A 20,207-nucleotide genomic window follows, 5' to 3' on the forward strand; every position below is an offset into this window, starting at 1 on the left:
TAATGTTTAGTAAGCCAGCGTGAAGCGCAAAATTTTTCAATAATTCATGATAAAATCGGCCTATAAGATTGAGATACAGCTGTGATACAGCTGATACAGCTTTATATCCACAGGGTGATACAGCTTTATATCCACAGGGTGATACAGCTGATACAGCTGATACAGCTGGTACAGCTGATACAGCTTTATATCCACAGGGCCGTGTGAAATTGTATTACGAACTAATAATGTGTATTATATTACATAATTATAATATTATCAAGTGATTTGGAGGTTAGGGGTTAGGTTTAGGGTTGGGATTAGGGTTAGGGTTAGGTTAGGGTTAGGATTAGGGTTAGGTTAGGTTAGGATTAGGTTAGGATTAGGTTAGGATTAGGGTTAGGTTAGGATTAGGGTTAGGTTAGGATTAGGGTTAGGTTAGAATTAGGGTTAGGGTTAGGTTAGGTTAGATTAGCATTAGGGTTAGGTTAGGATTAGGGTTAGGTTAGGGTTAGGGTTCAGGTTAGATAATGGTATAGTAACTGTTGTTGTTACTCTGGCCCTGGCCGAATTTACCGAGGGCCGAATTCACCGAGGGCCAAATTCACCGACGGCCAAAGTGACCGAGGGCCGAATTCGACGGGCCGGATTTACTTTGGGGCGAGTTTACTGGCAACCGTTCACTGGTGTTCACTGGTGGTGTTCACTGATGGTGTTCACTGAGCTCAACGTTTGACTATCGCAGTGATTCAAGATGCCAAAGAATCGCAGAAAATCGTCATTCGCCAGCGAAGAACTTCTTGAGTGTCAAGATAAAAAGAGTTCAATCGTATCAACTTACTCCATTTCATCTCGAACCAGGAGAAGACGATCATCTATGGCGACTCTCAATCCATCGCAGAGTCAGATTGAAAAAAATGTGCTCCCAAATTCAAAAGGTAACTGTTTTCTGTGTTGTGTCACTGTCAGTCTTTCACCTTAAGAGGAGGCCAACCAGGCCAAGATCCAGACTGGAATCGGTGGTTGTTTTCGACAACATGTTGTGCGTGACAGACGGATTTCTCGCGGGATTGGAAAATTTCATCCGCGTGACGGAAATATTTTTCGTTCTGATTCGATACTGAATTACTTGATAAACGACACAATGTGCTAAAATGGCTAAAATAGACCTGGCATACACCAGACTAGGGTTACGCCGAATATTCGCTGTTACACAAATGCTACGCTTGCTTGCGTTCATTGTAAAGCGCAAGCGCCTTATTCTGCATCTGGACTCTGGTATCGCTTTGTGACGTCATGATAATTCACTAATCGGCGTGATCAGATTATAAATGCTCGCGTGACGTTGCACGTGCCGTTACCACCGATTCCACTCTGGGCCAAGATCCAAGATGAGACACTTTTTTGATATTTCAATGTCACTCAAAGAGTAATGCTCACTGAGCATCCATTTTGGTACCAATAGAAAGCCTGTGATCTGTACTATTCATACCAATGTTTTGAGTTGTATTGGACAACATAGCCTATACTCCCGAATTTCTCAGCCTTCAAAAATCGTCGCTCAAACCCCGTCTCAACTTACCCATGGGTACCCATGGTAACATGATACATCGCAGCAATTCTTGCTCGTTAAAGCACCAGTTTATCCCAAATACATCTATCAACTAGTAATTCATTATGAATGAAATTTAATAACCATGAAATAATCAACTTTCAAAACGAATTTGCACATCATTTGTGACTTTGAACGTCATCAACAGATAACTAAAATTGTATGTATTATTTTTGTAGTAGACAGTTTAAATTTCAAGCATATCAAGGCATTCAATGTAAAATCCTTCCTATACCCATGTCCCAACTTACCCCCAAGCATTCGTCTCATCTTACCCCTCACCTCAATTATTGAATAACCTTGAATAGAAACCTTCTTCTCTAATCTCTATGGCTTTTCAAAAGTAAGTCCATCCATACACTGCTAATATTGTAATTCACGGACTCCATTAAGGTCATTTTATTATATGGGGTATTATGCTCGGTATGTCCTCACAAACGTGAATCAGCATAACTTACTCCAACTATAAAAATACCATTTTTGGCATATTTCTGGTCAACCTCAGATCTGTCTATCTCAGTCACATGGTATAACTTTAAAAAGGCACTGTGGGAACAACATGGTTGAATTATTCTGTGTTCTATATAAAAAATCCATGTCTCATCTTACTCCGTGTCTCATCTTTGCCTTCTCTCCCCTACCTGTTTATTGTCAGGGTTGTAAGTCAGTAACCAAGTCACAAGTTAATCTCACTTTTATAGTTTTGACTCCAGTCAAGTCGAGTCATTTTCAATTCATCACCGAGTCCAAGTCAGTGAGTAGAAGGTCGAATCCAAGTCATAGTGTTATGACTCGAGTCCAAGTCATTTTGTTCACTGTTCAGTTTTGAGATCACCGACAAGATAGCGTTATGGTGAAGCGTCCGGCTTCGTGATTGGTAGGCCGTGGGTTCGATCCCCGGCCGGGTCAGACCAAAGACTTGATTAGTAACACTGGTATTCATGACTTCCCTGCTTGGGCGCTCATGCATTACTTGGATAGCATAGAGGGGTGGTGCAAGACTTAGAAAGCCATACAAGGCGATATCTGCACCTACCTTGTCCAGCGGCATATGCACATCATGCACTCATGGTATGCATATGCACAGATTGTGCGTATGTCTATCATGATTCCGTGTGTAGGCTATGCCGCAAAAACATCAAGAACAAAAATAAACTATGTCCTTTCCTTAGTTCAATCTGGTTCAACCCACTTTTTCAACTGTGCTCAAGTAATATAGAATGGTTCCCATTTATAATATTGTAATTTATCTCAGTCCTAATAGTTTCTGGTCCTATTTTCCACGTTTCAGGACGGATAGGCGAAATACCAATAATGTGGTGACTCTACTATTCTTCAAAATTACAATGAAATGTCTGTCTTTGCCGTCCTAGTCATATGACTTGGTTCGATTCATCCACAATGACTTGAGTACAAGTCGAGTCAATACACAAATAGACTCGAGTCGAATCATTTTACACATTTGAAAAATAAACTCGAGTCTGGTCAAGTCACCAAAAAATTGTGACTCGAGTCATTAGAACCCTGTTTATTGTTCTGTTGATTTAAAGCGGTGTGGGCTGTAATATGCAACATTACTTTTATTTGAAGTTCGGTATTAAAGGGTAGATGTTTGCATTGTCTGTTGTCTCTTTTGCAGATGTTATCGAAGTCGCAAGGTGTGCAAATGAAAGTGATAATGCAAACGACCAGAATATGGAGTGTGACTACAGTAGCGATGAAGACTTATTCGGTTGGTTACAGTCTGCAACTTGACAATATGTGGCTATCTTGTCCGTTTATCGTATTTCGTCACTAGTAATCAGATACTAGTTATCAGATATGTGGACCTATTTTCGTGTCACGATCATTGTCAAAACCTGTAGTATCGCAGTAGTATCGCAGCAGATGAGTAGGCCTGTTTGTAGGTATCTAAGTATTGAACCAATGTAGTTATTTTGAGTAAGACTAATGGTATTGTTACATGGTGTAATCATAAACAAGATGACGTAACATTAAATGAAGTATTTGGTCATTGACGTCAAGATAGTGTCAGTTGCATTCGGATAAAACTTAACACTACATTTTTTCACTCAAGCCAACATAGCGGCTTGCGTTCCGCGTAAAAGCAGTCCGCCCCCGTCTCCGGTGTTGAAAACAAGTTTCAAGTCACAAAGTTACAAAGACTCGTCTTTGAAGAACTCTATCAATTCGGAATGCGGCGACGATACGCTCATCGCTAAATTTGCCCGCGACGCAGACAGAAACGCTATAAACGCTGATAACTCTGCCACAAGACAAGGTCAAATGCTTCCCGATCCAGCTTGTAAAGCAGTACACGAACCAGACGATTCCGTGTTTAGCGACATTGATATGTCATACTTTGAAAGAAATTGTACGGCTGCGATCCGGTCCAACGAATGTCAAGCTCTTGAAAGTGATAGCCCAAAACCGACAGATAAATTAACCAACACCACGCCGGCTAGTAGCCGTAGAAAGAGTATGGCTGAGAAACTTGCAGAACGGTGAGTGATGTCAGTGCAGGTAGCTTTTACAGTGACATTGCTTATGAAATATGAAGGTCCATTCTCCATTGCACAAGTGACTAGTAACTTTCACTTTTAAGAGTACTTAAATGGGTTTTGCCAGGTTACAGTAGGCCTACTTACTTATTTATACTGAGGTTGTTACGTTTTAAACAACTTCCACTTGAGTCTCCTTGACAGGTTTTTTTTGTAATACTATTTACTTTTTGCATCTAAGATTTTATCAAGTAAAAAGTACTTTTGGCATGGGTGTGTGACACTTTTATCAGTAAAATTTTCTTTCAATACAATATCCATTGCATAATAATATTTATTATAATAATATTTATTGTTGCGTCATACTTTGCCTTTTTGGTTTTGCTTTTAAATCTGTTCAAATCCCTTTAGTGTGCCGTTAACTCTTGAAAAGAGGCACCCGAAAAGTCTTCGAGTTAATAAATATTATTATGCAATGGATATTGTATTGAAAGCTATATTCAAGTTCTGTACCACGAACAGCTATTTAAGTAAAATTTTCATAGTAACTCGGCAAAAAAGTCCCTGTGTTACAGTAACTGAAAATATATACGAAAATTCCTGCTGCTTGTAATGTGCTATGTCATTTTGCGGTGCTTGCGACCTCGTAATTTCAAAAATAGCCATCTCTAACTGTTGAAAGTGCCCAATTTCCCTCCTCGACAAAATCTACTTTTGAAACTATCAACTTGGTACTTTCAGGCCTTCATATTCTACTTCCACTTGATGTAGTTTTGAAAATTGCTACTTCTACAATGTAATTAAGTAGAAATTTGTGGCACTACTGCTTCAATACAAAAACTGTCTACCTCTGGTGTCTGGTCTATCGTGGGGAATAAACCAGATTTAGCGTGGTCAGAAGTGAAGAACTCCTATTTTTGTCAAAATACACTGATATATTTTCATTGCCACCCTACAAATTTTGTCGAATCACCTTAACACCATTGATACGATCAGGTATAAAGCCAATGCGATGCAAGTGACAGCGACCAATTTCCCACTGCCAGACGCTGTGAAAATCTTTCCGGAATTACTCATGGTGAGATCTCAAAGATACATTGCTGAACGCTTGTCTATGAATAGTTACCATTTAGTCTGCCATACACTTGACACGTCAGGAGAATGCTAATTTTCTGATTAAAACGATTAGTATTCTACAGATAAGATAACTTTTTGATCTTCGCCCTTGGATGTTTTTTGCAAGTAGATCTCAGAATCTTCTTCCAAGGCATGTATTAATTCCATTGCTTTCTTGAAAATTCTTGCCTGTTGTATCTCATAATATTCACATTACATTATTTAATACGATCCTATATAGGTGTGATTTCAGATTTTCCAATCAGAAGATAAACATGATAATCACTGGCTTATTCGTTAGGTTTCCTGATATAATTTCTCTGTATTTTTCATGAAGCTTGTAGCAGTACTGTAGTATAGAGATAAGTAGTAAGAAATTGCCTACTCTTTTCCTGAATAATACTCGTGTGTACTGTACTATCCCTTTATACAATCTTACCAAAATAAGTTTTCTTTGAATCAGTTCAGATTCACGTTCAAACTTGGTGATTTGCAGTGGTATATTTTCAAATTCATTCAATTTTATGTTTAATTTATAATGCTTTCTGAATGTCACAGGATTTCAGCCAAGACATTTTCCGAAAGGAAGGAAAAAGTGCCGGGTCTTTTTACGGTCTGCCAATGAAAGTGAAAGAACTTATGGTTAGCACGAGGGGCATCAAAAAGTTTTACGGTAATTCACAGTCGGAGGTGACTCTATTGAGTACACAATGAGTTAAAGACTGTAAATCTTGATGCTACATTCAATCCTTGTGTTCAACTATGAATATGTTATTACCGAAAAGTCATTAACTAGGGTAGGCTTACTCATTCGCCACTGAACTGGCAATCTGTCCTGCTTGTGACTGAGGTCACTTTCAGAAATCCCCATTCAATAAGGAGCTGACTTGAGACTGGGCCAGAAGTTGTAAGTTCTGATAAATCCAATTATCATTATAGCGTTGATGTGAGCCAAACTTTTTGGATAGGAATTATAAATTATCAATAATAGAGCCTGGCTGATATAGGTCTCCGCGTGGAAGTATCGAAATATAGAGGGTTTCCATACGACCTCCCTTTGCCCAAATGTCCTTCTTGGGAATTTGTCTACCTTTTAAGCCTAAAGTGCCCCAGACCACCACAAATGATGCGAAAAGTTGTCCAAACTGACGAAAAACGGGTATTTCGAGAGACGAATTATAAAAAGTACCTTGTTTTTTTAGTGAACCAAAGGAAATTAGCTATATAAATTTTAAAATCACCGGTTTACTCGTCCGCTATAGGCAATTTTGCAGCCTGTGAAAAGTGTCCTCCTTCCCGGGTCTGAAAATATGGTAGCGCTAGGTACAGACCAACTCTGTTCGATGCCCGTTGGCCTGTTCAATGACACCATCACTTGTACAATTGTCCTTCAGTACTGTTGTATTGACTCACATCGACCACAGTAGCTCAGTTCTGTGTGAAATGTGCTTCCCCGAACTGATAGTATGCCTGTTTGGGTGATAGTACTAGTTTCTTGCCTATACAGAGTTTTGTTGTAAATGGATTAAATTTACATTGGGTGTATTTATGAAATCAGCGTCACCAATTAGAAGTTGTCTGAGAATAATCTCACATTTTGATATCGGCTATAGCGTTTGCATATTTTCTAAGTGGTTGCATCAGAGGTAGTTATTTGAACTTTGCAATTCACTCTTAAATGGTTAACGACTGTGACTGCGCAAGTGTGCATAGTCGAGTGCCGGTGTGATTTGATTCCGAATCGAATATTCAGCTTTGAATAGAGATCAAGCAGCCGAGTATCACTTATGATGTCATTACAGTATGAAGATGCGGAAAGTTCAAATATGTACTATTGATGCAACCTTAACTAAGTTCTACATCCCATTCACTTTTTTTGCCTATTTCATTGCACTTTGTGCTAGGCCTACATGTTCAGTATGCTGCGATACTACCAATCGAGGTTTCAAGGCTTCCACAGTTGAAAACAACCTCGAAACTATAATTTTGCGACGACAAATAACTGACACTTTCATTTACGCAGCGTGGCAAGAAGAGTGCCTTTCTTTGACGAGCATTGTGCAAGGGAAGAATTTCATCTACACCCTGCCGACGAGCGGTGGCAAGACCCTGGTGGCGGAGATGCTGATCATGAAAGAGCTGCTGTGCATGAAGAGAGATGCGATGCTGGTTCTGCCTTTCGTGGCCATCGTTCAGGAAAAAGTATGTTTGCCTTTTGATGAAAGGTCCTACTTCTCATGACAAACAGGAATGAAAGTCTCACACTTTGTATCATTTGGTGGTCGTTAACAAGCCGAGGTGGTCAGTAAGAAGTAGCCTATTTCTGCATTTTGGAGTAATTAAGTACGTTTCACCTAAATGCACCACTTACTGAATTGCTTTTGCTTTCAGACTCCTTCCAATTTAGATTTTTAAAAGTTGAAAGAAGTTTTAGGACAAGTTTGCATAACTTTGATAAATGGAATTATGTAAAGAACCGCATAAAATGTCACCTGTATCGTGCTATCTGAATATATTTTCCAAAATTGTACATCTTTGTACTGTTATTAGAATCATTTCTTTCATAAATCCCAGATCTTAAAGTGCGGTTCTGAACCCAAAGTCAAAACAAAGTAAACTTTTCAGTTCAATATTAGTGGATTTTTTTACTGTGGACTGATCTTGTCCTCCTTTCATCGTAAGCCGGTTTATATGTCAAAAATGTAACTGCAGTATATACGTCAAGGTGAGGGGAATCGCTCAGTTTGCGGATGAATTGGATTTTCTGGTGGAAGAATATGCGGGTAGCAAAGGAAAGTTCCCACCGACAAAACGACGCAAGCGAAAATCGTTGTTCATATGCACCATTGAAAAAGCAAATACGTTGGTAAGATTGGGATGTTGCTAAACATTTTAAGTTTGCGAGGATATTGGGTAGCCCAGCTAGAATGTTTTTTCTCCTTCGCTATTCAGTTTGTATATGGCAAGATTTTGAGACCTCACATACATTTTCTCGAAAAATGTTTCGACGATGTGAAATTCCGATGTTTATTTTCAATATCTGACCAATTTATACGTCATTATCACTACAACTAAAGGAATGAATGAAATGAAATAGGAGGACAAAGAATATATAATATATAGATATCTTTATGTATACAATAAGGTAATAAATAAAGAAATATAGTGCAAATACATGTAAAACAATTGAGAGGCTACAAACTGCGTTGAACAAATGGTAATTAGAGCTTTTTTAGGCTTATGGGCATCTGTTTGTTCCATACATAAATCCCTGTTATTTTAAATGGAGAAAACTCTCCATCAGAGTGAGACGGATTGCTACCGTTCCAGGTCAACTCTTTGATAGAAGCCGGCAGACTGGACACGCTCGGTCTCGTAGTTATTGACGAACTTCACATGCTCGGAGAAGGCGGCCGAAGGGGTGCAGCTATCGAGATGACGCTTGCCAAGATCATGCACGTTTCCAGTAAGAAGTGATCGTGGCTCGTATGTTTTGTGATAAGATTCGTAGGACTGCGATTTATGTACTTGTACATGTGACGAGCACTCCTGTAGGCTATGTTGTGCGATCGACATGCATGCTGATGCATACAACAACTTTGCGATGTATACTGATGACTGGTAGACAGAATTTCCGTGATCATCTTATTGTATTTTTCAATTGTTATCGGGCTCTTTCCGATAACCCTGCATGATAATTTTATGCTCATATAACACCATCAAATGCAAGCTATTGGATTTTTCTCAGTTAGGATATCATAGATTATAGTTGACAGTGAAACACCTGATGTGATTGTCAACACTTGAAACGGCGTATTGTCAGTTTCTTTAATGTAAAATCGTTCCAAATCGCTGCATTTAGGGTCCACACAGATTATTGGGATGACGGCCACTTTGAGTAATATCGAAGATCTCTCCAAGTTCCTAAATGCAGAGGTGTACAAGAATAACTTCCGTCCGGTGACGCTTGACGAATTCGTGAAGGTCGAAGAATGCTTGTATAGAGTGGACAACAAAGACTCGAATCCGGAAGACGGACTTGCGCTCGCAAGAATCATAAAATGTCCGGTGCGTTATGCTTGGTAAATAGCAAAGGAACTTTAAGCCTAGTCGGTAACAATGTATTTTTCTAGGATAAAGAAATTGCTGCGAAAGACACCGACCATATCGTAACGCTGTTGTTGGAGATCGTTCCCAAACACTCGAGCCTGGTGTTTTGCCCGACAAAGAAAAATTGCGAAAACGTCGCGGTTTTGATTTGCAAATTACTACCAAGGTTAGGATTGGTCTTTGGTCAACGTATTTATAGAGGCATGCAATATTATGAACCTTTAATTGTGATCATAGTGTCCTATATGGTGTCGACACAGGCAAATCTCACGCCTCAGTGAAATTGATTCACGTCACAATTTCCATTTGGCTACAGGCAATTTGACGGTCATTTTTGACCGGCTTGCCGAGCATTAAATTTGGTAAAACGGGTATCAATCGAAAGCTGACTCTGCACTGATTACGAAACTATAAATTTTATTCCGCTCGTGGCACTGGAACTCCCACAATCAGCCTCGAATTTTTCATTGTTATTGAGATTGGCATTGGGACGCAACAATGCTGTCTGGCTCTTTTTCTCTGAGCCACTCTCTCGTTTCGCCAGACAGCATTGTTGCGTCCTGAGCTACTCTCTCGTTTTGCCAGACAGCATTGTTGCCCCATGTATTATATGCACCCTTAAAATGACGTGTATATTCTTGGAAATGCCTGTACCCATGTATAGTACGCACCCTGCATTCACAGTACATGAATAGTTGCGTTTTAGTACATGATGTTGTTCTGTTTTCCGATGTCACTGTTGAACAATCACGACATAATGATCGCTAATCAAAATACAATTGACGGCATTGTCTCTAAACGAGTGTAAATAGTAGCCCAAGCCTGTGAGGTCGGCAACGCGATACTTCTCGTTAATTAGAAACTCGCTTTTCGTTAATTAGCAACAAGCTTCTCTATTCGGCAGCGCGTTACACTCTATAATACGAATTACGGAGCCCAATGGCTAGAGGTGATGCACGATTTAAACAAACATGAAGAAAGGTGTAATTTCGAATTCTTGATCGAGGGATTTTTTTCAAGGCTTACTGTACCCATGTATAATACGCACCCCCCTATTTTAGAGCAAAAAATCGGTAAAATTTTGCGCATTATACATGGAAAATTACGGTATGCATCCGTCCAACCTGCCTTGCAGGATAGACCCACTATCGTTGTTACTTAATCGGACCACATTGCACCCCTATTAGCCATTCTACATCAGTCATGTGGATTGATTTTGCAATTATCAAAATTGTCTGTTATTATTCATAGACTACATTGACAAGTTAATTGCACAGACGAAATTATTCATTCGTGTATTTGTTTGTCCCGCACTCAGGAAATTGTGTTATGGTTGCGTCAATAAACTCTCAAGTGCATTACGTTGTGTAATGCTCTTATATTTTGCCTCAAAGCTCGTTCAAAGAGCTGCATGTCAAAGAAAAGCGTGCAATTTTGGAGACTCTGTATCAGGATTCCGGTGGGGAAGGTTTGTGTCATGTGCTGATGAAGACTATTCCATACGGTGTTGCTTATCACCACAGGTAATAATACCCGTACTCCTATAGAGTATGATCAAGTTGCAATTACGATTTGTGCTTGGAGAAGCAAAGGTCAATGTTGATATTGTATTGTTTAAACATATGCTACTATCAAGGTGGTCAGTAATGAAATACTTTATATAATATGCCTTTTCCACTCTGTAGAAAATTTAGATTCAATTTTAATTATCTTTTCAATGTCAATTTCGTACCAAAATTTGTAAGTCACTCCCGGTATATTTCAGCGGGTTGACATCTGATGAACGATCCCTCATTGAGAGTGCGTACAACAACGGAGTATTGTGTGTCATCACATGCACTTCAACGCTAGCGGCTGGCGTGAATTTGCCTGCGAGAAGGTAAGGGCTGTACGCCGCATGAAACGACTACTACTTTTCTCCTCTCCATTAATTGTTTTGGCTTGACGACAAAAATCGCTGCACTAGTTGCTCCTTCTAGCACCAGTGACGCAAAAACTTATTATTTATCGATATTTTAAATTTTATGAATCCACGGCAGATGTTACTAAAGTTTGAACGGGCGCTGTGCTTTAAAAATGACGAGCCCTCGAATTAAAGTTGAAGGCGTTAAAAACATTTACAATTTTTGGGTAGGTTTGCATCACTTTTACGAGTGAAATTACCATCGCAACCGAGATGAATAGTCCTGTATTGTGGTAACTGCATATTTTTTGAAAAATTGTGCCTTTTTGTGGCGTTGTCAGTAGTTTTGCGATGGTCGAGATGATGATTCTTGCAGTTTTGAAGGTAGCTCATGTCCGATTGCATACTGAGAGTATGTGACGCCCTGATAATTTCGTTAAGTTCTCACTTGAGTACTTTCTGACAATTTATTTTGTAGTTCACTCTGAAGTTCGTTTGGCATCTTTTGGACCTCGCGATTTCTACTACTGATATATTGAAGCTAGCTGTCTGACGAACAACTCTCCCTATTTTGTGTAGGGTCATTATCCGTTCCCCCTATATCGGCCAAGGTTTTTTGTCTCGGTCGCAATATAAGCAGATGATCGGACGCGCGGGCCGGGCCGGTATCGACACAAAAGGCGAGAGCGTGTTGATTATGACCAAAGCGCAGGTAACACGACTATTTCATGTCGTCGGCGTTGTTTTCGTGACTCTATTCGACTGTGGCAGGACCGCGAAAAAGTGATGGAACTGGTTACTGGACCTGTCGAGACGTGCGTCAGCAGTTTGATGTATGACGGCGGCCGGGGATTCAAGACTCTGATTCTCAACTTGATTCATTTGAAGGTGATGTAAGGTGATGTAAATGTAGATGTGCTCAGTAATAATGAAGTACAGTCCAATCCACTTGCTCGGACAACCGCATGCTCGAGAACAAAATGAGATTTGCACTGACGCATGAGTCAAACTGCGGTCTACAGTGAAACGCTCTACAGTGTTTTTACAGTATCGATCGCACAACTTGAGCAAAAGCAGTAAATCATGTCTTGTTCGAAAGATGTTATATCTGTCGCAGTGAATAGCACGTACTTATTCGCACTAGGTATACGTAGTGGACTCTATAAGAAAGTAACCAAAACATGTACATTTTTACAACAAGGTTTTCTCGATTACATACATGCGCAGTTGACCTGCTCTTGTCTTGCTTCGTGGCGTAGTGAGTCCAACGATATAATACTTGTTGGTTTCGCATCCTATTGAGGTCGTGTTTGAAAGTTTTGAAAAGTGAAGCAAAATTTTTCGGAAGAACCCGCCTGTGCCAATTGGTGAAATAGTACTTCATTTGTACAGGCCCACCGAAGCATTGTGTGTTGTATATATATCATTTTATCATTCTAACTACCAGTTTCTGTATAAACCAGGTATTATTCCTAATTTTTTTAGAAGGATGAACTAAAGAGTGTAAAAAAGGTTGCGAGCCCCTGATCTAGATGCTGTAAAGTTGTGTGTCTCGTTAATATTATAGCAGTATTGAACTCGGCGTTTCAAGTTCCTGGTCATTGGATATTGGGAGTAAAGACAAGGCATTAGTCGTTTTGGGTTAGGCACGAAGATACCGGTACATATTTCGATTTCAAAAGCATGCTAAAAGCATGTGACCGACTTACTTTTACTAAAGCACTTGTCAGACCTTTCATTATCTACTATGTTGTTTCAGATAATGACAAAGATGTCAGACGTCAAGGATTTTTTCAAGCAAACGCTTATCGCAGTGCAGTTGAAATCGATGCCGGACCGCTTCGAATACATAGCTACCGGAGACGCTGCTCTCACGGAGACCGTCATCGTGGAAAGGGTCACGAAGAACGCCCTGCAGGAGCTGTTGGATCTGAAGCTGATCAGACTGAGAAGTATCAAAGAAGGTGAGGTTCTGTTGCATATGCCAACGGGCAAAAAAGTTGTCTTAAGTTAAGGGGAAAAGGGAGGTATCAAAAGATGCTTGCAATTCCGTCAACTGGGCAGACTTGTACAAACTACTGGATTTTCAAAAAACGCAACTTAGAACTAGTCAATTTTTATAACTCGCAACAACAACTAGAACTAGAACTACTCACTTTTCAAAATCCGCAACTAAAACTGAAACTACAACTAACAGCATAATAAAAATTAATACACCACAGAATATAATGCGAACTTTGGACTTGGCGGGCTAACGCCAACGTATTCCCCGCCAACGTATTCCCTGCTCCTTATCCTCAGAAAAATAATTGCCACGTCTGACGTAGGGTTTCCCAAGTCATTAAATGTTAAGAACCATACTGAACTGGATTTCATTCCACTAGGCAACACATTAATTTGTATTTTATCGGAAACATCAGACATAAAATCGACATTACAAAAGGACGGTGACAACTATACAATATGGCAAAATGAAGGTTTGATTAGGACTGGGCAGGAGAGATGATCTTAGTCATTGGGTCATCAAATTTCACGTTTAATGGGTCCACGCTGCTGCCCGAAAAAAATTTACATGTCCGAGTAATGAAACACTGACAGAGAAGGAGATCGCAAGCTTTTTCAAAAACAGTCCTTTAATTTTATTCATATTGACTCTCATGGTTTCTTATTCAGACATCGATACTGAGGAATTCAAGGACGTTGCTGATTGCAGATTGGAAGTCACGAAGCTCGGGGCTGCTACCAACCGTGGCTCCATCGATTTTTCCATCAGCAATGTCGTTTACGAAGACTTGGTGGCCGGGCTCAAAAATTTGGTTCTGACCAGTTACCTTCATTTATTATATCTGGTGAGAGGGGTCTGATTGATCGGTCCACAGATGGTCAGTAGAGTCAGTTAGTATTTTGTGTTTGCTCGTTGCTACTTTCTACTTGCAGTCTGCAAGTACTACTTCGACCATTTCCGATTTTCACCACTAAAATTTCAATATCGATAGGTCACGCCGTTGGACGGATTGTCGAATATCAGCCCGGACTGGATGATTTATTTCGAAGAGTTTTGTAGACTGAGTCAGGAAGACCAGAACGCTGCAACGGTTATTGGTGTACCCGAATGTTATCTCGCGATGCGTGCGGCCGGAAATCGTTCCAAGAGCAAGGTACGTGAAATCGGCGTTTGATGGGATCTGTTTTCCAATTTCTTTTGATTGTCTCCACAAAATAGCAATAGTGTGGTTAGGGCCCTAACAAAATGCTGCATGATGGCATCTTTTCAGCATGCTGACGCTCAATGGTCCAGGGATGTTTCTCTTCAAATTTCATTTCTACTCTCTCTCTATATATATATGTAGGCCTATGTAATTTACGTCGGAGGTCAATTCTAGTGTGTCTGCATGGGTACCATATTTATCTGACACAATTGCGCCATCAATACACAGATTATATTTCAAGGCCCCCATTCTTTATCTAAATACTTTGTGTAAAAGTAAATGTGTATTGTTTGATCGCGAAAAATTTGATCACTTATCCAGATATCGTGACGTCGTTGTTACGGATTTCGGATGCGGATTTTTAATCAGCTTGTATCCGAAAATTCGGATTGGGCCGCACGACTGAAATATCATCATTTTACTTTCAGAAATACAAGGACGAAGTGGCCAAGAGGTTTTACGTGACTTTGATGCTGTATCAGTTGTTCCGTGGGAAATCAGTGTGGCATGTTGCATCGCGCTTCGAGCAGCCGAGGGGATACCTGCAAAGTCTGCTGTCGAGTTCGGCCGCATTTGCGTCATGCGTGCTGCACTTCACAAAGGTTAAATTTCATATTTTTGTCGTAATTATATGCGGTAAATCGCAATCGGCAGTGAGGTCGGTTCACCTCACCCCATACTCCTAAAATATTATGTCATTGATATTCAAAGGCTAAGCAATGCATTCAAATTTTGCAGGACAACACCAATATCACTGATAAATATTTCTAGTGCTTCTATGGGGCTGATAAATCCTATTTTATCTCAATCAATATGCAGGTCATACTTATCATTAGCCCATTTTAGTGGCATTTGATAGAATTTGACTTGATTTTGATGTTGTTGATGTGAATTATAACGAGCTATGACTCAAGGCAATTATGTATCTCCGACTGCAATGGATGTTGCAGTATATTTAGGACTCGACTCCACTAAGGCACAATATACTGAAACTTTAATTCACAGGTCTGGTCACAATGATGGACATCAGAGCTGGATCAATTGTTAATGTTGTAAAAATGACATTATTAATCCACTGATGTTGTGCTTATAATTGACAATTATTATCGATTATGACAAGCGACATTAGTCTACCCATTTGATAGTAACTGCACCAGAAAATTTTGGAAGTAAAGATATCAAATTGTAATTGAATATTCATTTGTAAAACTGACATTTCTCAGCCCTTGCGATTGTGATCACAGTCGAAAACTTTTGGAGTAATTGATTGTGAATGTGAAAAGTTTCATATTCAGCCCTTCTAATTGCAATTTTAAAATGTGATGGCGATGCCATTGACCATAAAATCGTGTATTTGAAGGATACACACTCGCTATGGGTGTACTGTACACTTGCATTTACGATCCGTGTATTTCAAGGAATTGGATGAGTTCTGGCCTTATCATTCGCTGCTGGAACGACTGATACAGACACTTCAATATTGCACTTCAATGGAACTTCTGCCGCTGATGGAAATACCAGGCGTCAAATTGGCGCGGGCGAAACAGGTTTAGTTTTCTCTTCATTTTTGATCCGGTGAAGGGTATGTGCTGCAGATGCGCGAATCACTAATCTCCGGAGGTGGTCAGTAATGAAGTATTTTTTGTTTTGTTCTTCTAGTTCCGGTCATCACCGGCTGCTTTTTCCGAAAAATTTTGCTTCACTTTTCAAAACTGTAAAACACGACCGCAATGGGATGCGAAACCAATAAATAATGTATCGTTGGATTCAGAGTTTTAACGCCTAACTAACTACACCACGAAACTAGGCGAGAGCAAGGCACCCGAGTGTATATATAATCAAGAAGACGAGATAACCTTGTTGCAAAAAGCAAAAGTAGACAAGTTTTTATTACCGGTACTTGCCTATGGAGTTCACAACGTATACATGATTTTCACGGCGACAAAGATATCTTCTTTCAAACAAGCCATGAGTGACCGCTTTTGCTCAACTAATTCGATCGATACTACATTGTTGAATGTTTTACCATCAACCGCAGTCTGACTCATGAGTCGAAAAAGGCTGGGAACCACTGATTTAATAAATTTAGTAACAACTGTTTACCCCACTCCGTCATGCCATTGAATCGGAGTCAGCAAAATTACGTGTGTCTTGACAGGCACCATTCGTAGGTGACCTGCGAATCAGATATTAATTACAGTTTAACATACTTGTGACATCATTTATGTTGTGACATAAGATCAAATCGGTTTCAAACTAATAAACCGAAAAATTCACTGTCGCCACTTGACCGCTACTTGCAGTTTGCTTCCATTACACTTTTTTGTGTGTTTTAGTAGAAGTTTACAGCCTGAAACTGATCTCTAACTTATCCACCACCTTTCGCAGCTTCTCAACGCCGGTTTCAAGAGCCTGGCTCACGTTGCCAAGGCGGATGTGGGCAAGCTGGTAAAAAGTATCGAACACCTATCCCGACGACAAGCTCTGCAAATCACGGCTTCCGCCAAGGTAACGCATCAACGACATTTGTAATTTTCTTTCATATTGAGCCGCCGCCGTTTAGCAGGTGTTACTTAAAGAGAGAGTGGAAGAGCTACAGGCCGAAGCGGAAGCTCTACAGACAGTGCCTGTGATGTCACAAAACAGGAATTGAAGCGTGAATTGCTGATTGCTGATTTACTTCTTCACCGCACTGTTCGAAATTGAAAGCATTCTTCCAGTGTATAACTGCTGTGCCAAAGTGCGGATCTACCTCCTGCTATCATTTTAAGAACTGTGTCATTGTCATTGCGCGTTACGTCGTACTGTAATTACGACATCATGATATTTGTTAAATTTTTCGCCCTGCATATATATGCAGAATTGGACTACTAGAAAAATGTCAGCCCTTCCAAAATAGTTAGAATTAAAATGGTAGCCCCATATTTTCCAAATTGGATTAGAATTGGAATTGCTTAATTCGCAAAAACATTTTAATTTAACTAAACTTTGATTGGGGAGAAATGCAACAAAATCAAGGTCATTTCCTATCAAATTAGATGCAAATGGCAGATGCCTGTAGACGAAGCTTGACCCACTTCACACGATAAGATCCTGCAGCATTTTCAGAAAAACCAGAAATTAAATTAAAATTAGATCAAGGGAACATTTCACAAATTACTGGTCGATTAGAATTAGATTACCATGTCTCTCCCTATTTAGTCTTTAATTATCTAGTTTTCCAAGTCTGCATATATGTGTAAATGCACTGCTCGCAATGTGTATTTTCTTCGTTCCGAGTGGCTCATTGCGAATGTCCACCAGCTTTACAGTGAGCAAATATGCTCCAACACGGCTGTGCCGTAAGCCTGTGACTGGAAGTCAGTCGACAATGAGATGACTGTTCCACTGTGACACGATAATCTCCTTACTGTGGCGTAACGACCTTTCTCGCTTTTTTAACGTGAAAAAATATTGAAGTGAAACTTTCTCTCATTGTGAAAAAGCGACTTTTTCACCAAGCTCTCATTGTAAGGCCTGAGTGTTCCATCCTGTTTGCTCTGTATGCTTTGTTGTATAGTTCTTTAGTTCTTGTTGCATGTTATTGTGGCTGACTGTCGGGTTCTAGAAACGCTTGCCGCGTGTTTGGCTGACATTACTTTTAGCCGCCAATTTCTGAAATAATTAGTTGTCTCAGTTCCTTACCTAGGCGTTGCCAATTCATATATACGTTGGGTGCACGGTTTCACGTCCCTGTTGGTCTATGCTAATTCTGTCATGGTATGGCATACATGACAGTGTTGATGCTTGCATGTCTTTGCATAGTGTGGATGTGGCATAGAAAACTGAGGGAAAACCTCGACATTGCAATGCTTTTGTATGTGTTTTCTATCGGCTTTAAGTGTAGCGGCCGCCCAAATACTCAAGTTTGCACGCATGTTTCTGTGAAATAATGCTTTGCGCATACTCGACTTAGTCGTAGCCATTCTCTGCCTTTCTTTCTGTCTGCCGGCCAATCATTATATTTTTCTCTACGTCACCCGCTCCTCAGTATTGCTGCTGTTCTTTCACGTTTATAATGTGTGTATCGTATGACTTTCTTCTGAATAACTGAAACTGTGACTGCTTTTGCTGCTAGGCATTTTCCGGTGCACGAAATGGATAACAGAATTTCGTTTGAATGTGTCGATTTTGTGATCAGAACTTGAAAGTGGTGCTATAGTAAGAGATCGCAGTACCGGGTTTTACTTATGGTTAACAATTGCAGTGGGTCTTTCGCAGACGTCTCAAACTCAAATCATCATCATCATTGGTTTATTTGCAATTTTATCAGTTCAATACACCACAAAAAATGCGATACAATGAAAAGACAGGAAGATGTCGAAGCGACAAAGAGTAGTCTATGGAATCTGACACCCACCTTGGCCTAGGCTGGGGTTCTCAGCCCTTTCTTGGCCGTGGCCCATTTTCCGGTCTAAAAATGTGCTGTGGCCCACCTGATATCTTAGAGGCCCCTCTCTTTGGTTTTAGCGCTTTTTGAAGGGTTTGTAGCGGAAAGACGGGGAAATCCTTGCACCAATCAAGAAGATGATTGCGTTCAGATGAGTAAAAGTCCCATTTCACGAGAATCATCAAGTCTTTGCAAGCTTGCATGCCTTTTAAGTTGGTGGGCGATTGGGGCCCGGCATACTTGATAGAGCAATGCGTTTTCTTGCATTCAGTCCTGATCATATGGTAGTTGTTCTTCGTTGACGCGCGTGTGCTGTACTTGTGCGCTTTTGTCTCCGAGGTGAAGTAGTCGTTGAAATTTGAGGGACATTGACCGCAATGGACTGATACATAAACTTGGCAATTTCTAGCTTCCTCATATCTTCTAGGTTTAGAACACCAAATCTTTTGAGAAGCGATTTATCAGTTGCACATCCAGGACCCCGTGGGGCTTTGGCAATGATACAGATGATCCGATGTTGAAGTTTTTGCAGTGGGTCAATTGTATTCTTGCAGGCAGAACCCCAACAAATAATTCCGTATTGTAACTTTGATAGGAATAGAGGGTTGAAGAGTATCAAGAGCACGTTGATTGGCAGAGTGTAGCTAAGGCGGCGAAATAGACCACATACCTTCGATCGTTGTGGTTTGAGTGATTGTATGTGACTCTTCCAGGACATGTCCGAATCCAGTAAAACACCAAGGTATTTGGCATTTTTAGTGTTGGAAATTGGTTGGCCAGCGATGTCAACGGTTAGGTTATCGCAGGAGTTCACGACCAATAATTGGGATTTCGCAGCGTTAACCCGAAGGCTATTATGGGACGTCCACTCATGCCTGTTGTGTGGACTAAAAAAAGTCAATTTTCCAGTTCTACGCCAGAAAGACCCGCTCGAACATCCACATTACAGATTCCACGTCATTTATGGCATTTTTTAGTTGTCTGTCCATTAGTTTGGCTGTAAAAGTTATCAAGGAGGACATTTTCGATTTCTTGAAGAAGGAGGACAAATCCTCCGAAAGGAGGACATATGGTATCTCTAAATAACATGGCCCCTTGTGTAAGTACTCCAAAATTTGGAGGTCTGTGTACTCCAAATATTAGGAGTACTGTATCGGAACTTCATCACTCACCACATCAAAAGCCTCCATTTCAAAGGCACGTCTGTACTCTTAGTAGGGTAAAGGGTGTAGGTTTGAAAATTATCAACATTAGAAACAGCTTGAAACTAGTGTGTTCAAGACTTCCTTCTCCATGTGTCCGGTGACTGGCCTGAAGATTGTGCCAGAAATTTCCGGGGCTCATGGAG

General features: G+C 40.3%; 1 protein-coding gene across 1 annotated transcript; it reads left to right on the forward strand.

Moving 5' to 3' along the window:
- Positions 1-710: 710 nt before the first annotated feature.
- Positions 711-18,590, forward strand: LOC145459821 (helicase POLQ-like). The gene is made up of 21 exons (XM_080338349.1): positions 711-917; positions 3,231-3,323; positions 3,669-4,095; positions 5,089-5,170; positions 5,767-5,881; positions 7,232-7,410; positions 7,934-8,074; positions 8,539-8,674; positions 9,071-9,276; positions 9,342-9,484; positions 10,713-10,841; positions 11,084-11,197; positions 11,801-11,933; positions 11,993-12,109; positions 12,981-13,185; positions 13,895-14,070; positions 14,218-14,379; positions 14,859-15,032; positions 15,849-15,977; positions 16,819-16,938; positions 16,997-18,590. Exons 1-21 carry the CDS (start codon positions 734-736, stop codon positions 17,081-17,083), a joined length of 3,252 nt encoding a protein of 1,083 aa, XP_080194475.1. The 5' UTR covers positions 711-733; the 3' UTR covers positions 17,084-18,590.
- The last annotated feature ends 1,617 nt before the right edge of the window (positions 18,591-20,207 follow it).

This window comes from Botryllus schlosseri, unplaced genomic scaffold (assembly GCF_051294905.1).
Source record: "Botryllus schlosseri isolate E-star unplaced genomic scaffold, Bs_hap1 Bs18a, whole genome shotgun sequence".
Lineage (NCBI taxonomy): Eukaryota > Metazoa > Chordata > Ascidiacea > Stolidobranchia > Styelidae > Botryllus > Botryllus schlosseri.

Bases quoted from the DNA above. Each gene is read 5' to 3' on its own strand.
- LOC145459821 (XM_080338349.1), top strand. From the start codon at position 734: ATGCCAAAGAATCGCAGAAAATCGTCATTCGCCAGCGAAGAACTTCTT. The intron at 5,882-7,231 runs GTAATTCACAGT...TCATTTACGCAG, and splicing joins GGGCATCAAAAAGTTTTACG to CGTGGCAAGAAGAGTGCCTT. The intron at 9,485-10,712 runs GTTAGGATTGGT...TTTGCCTCAAAG, and splicing joins ATTTGCAAATTACTACCAAG to CTCGTTCAAAGAGCTGCATG.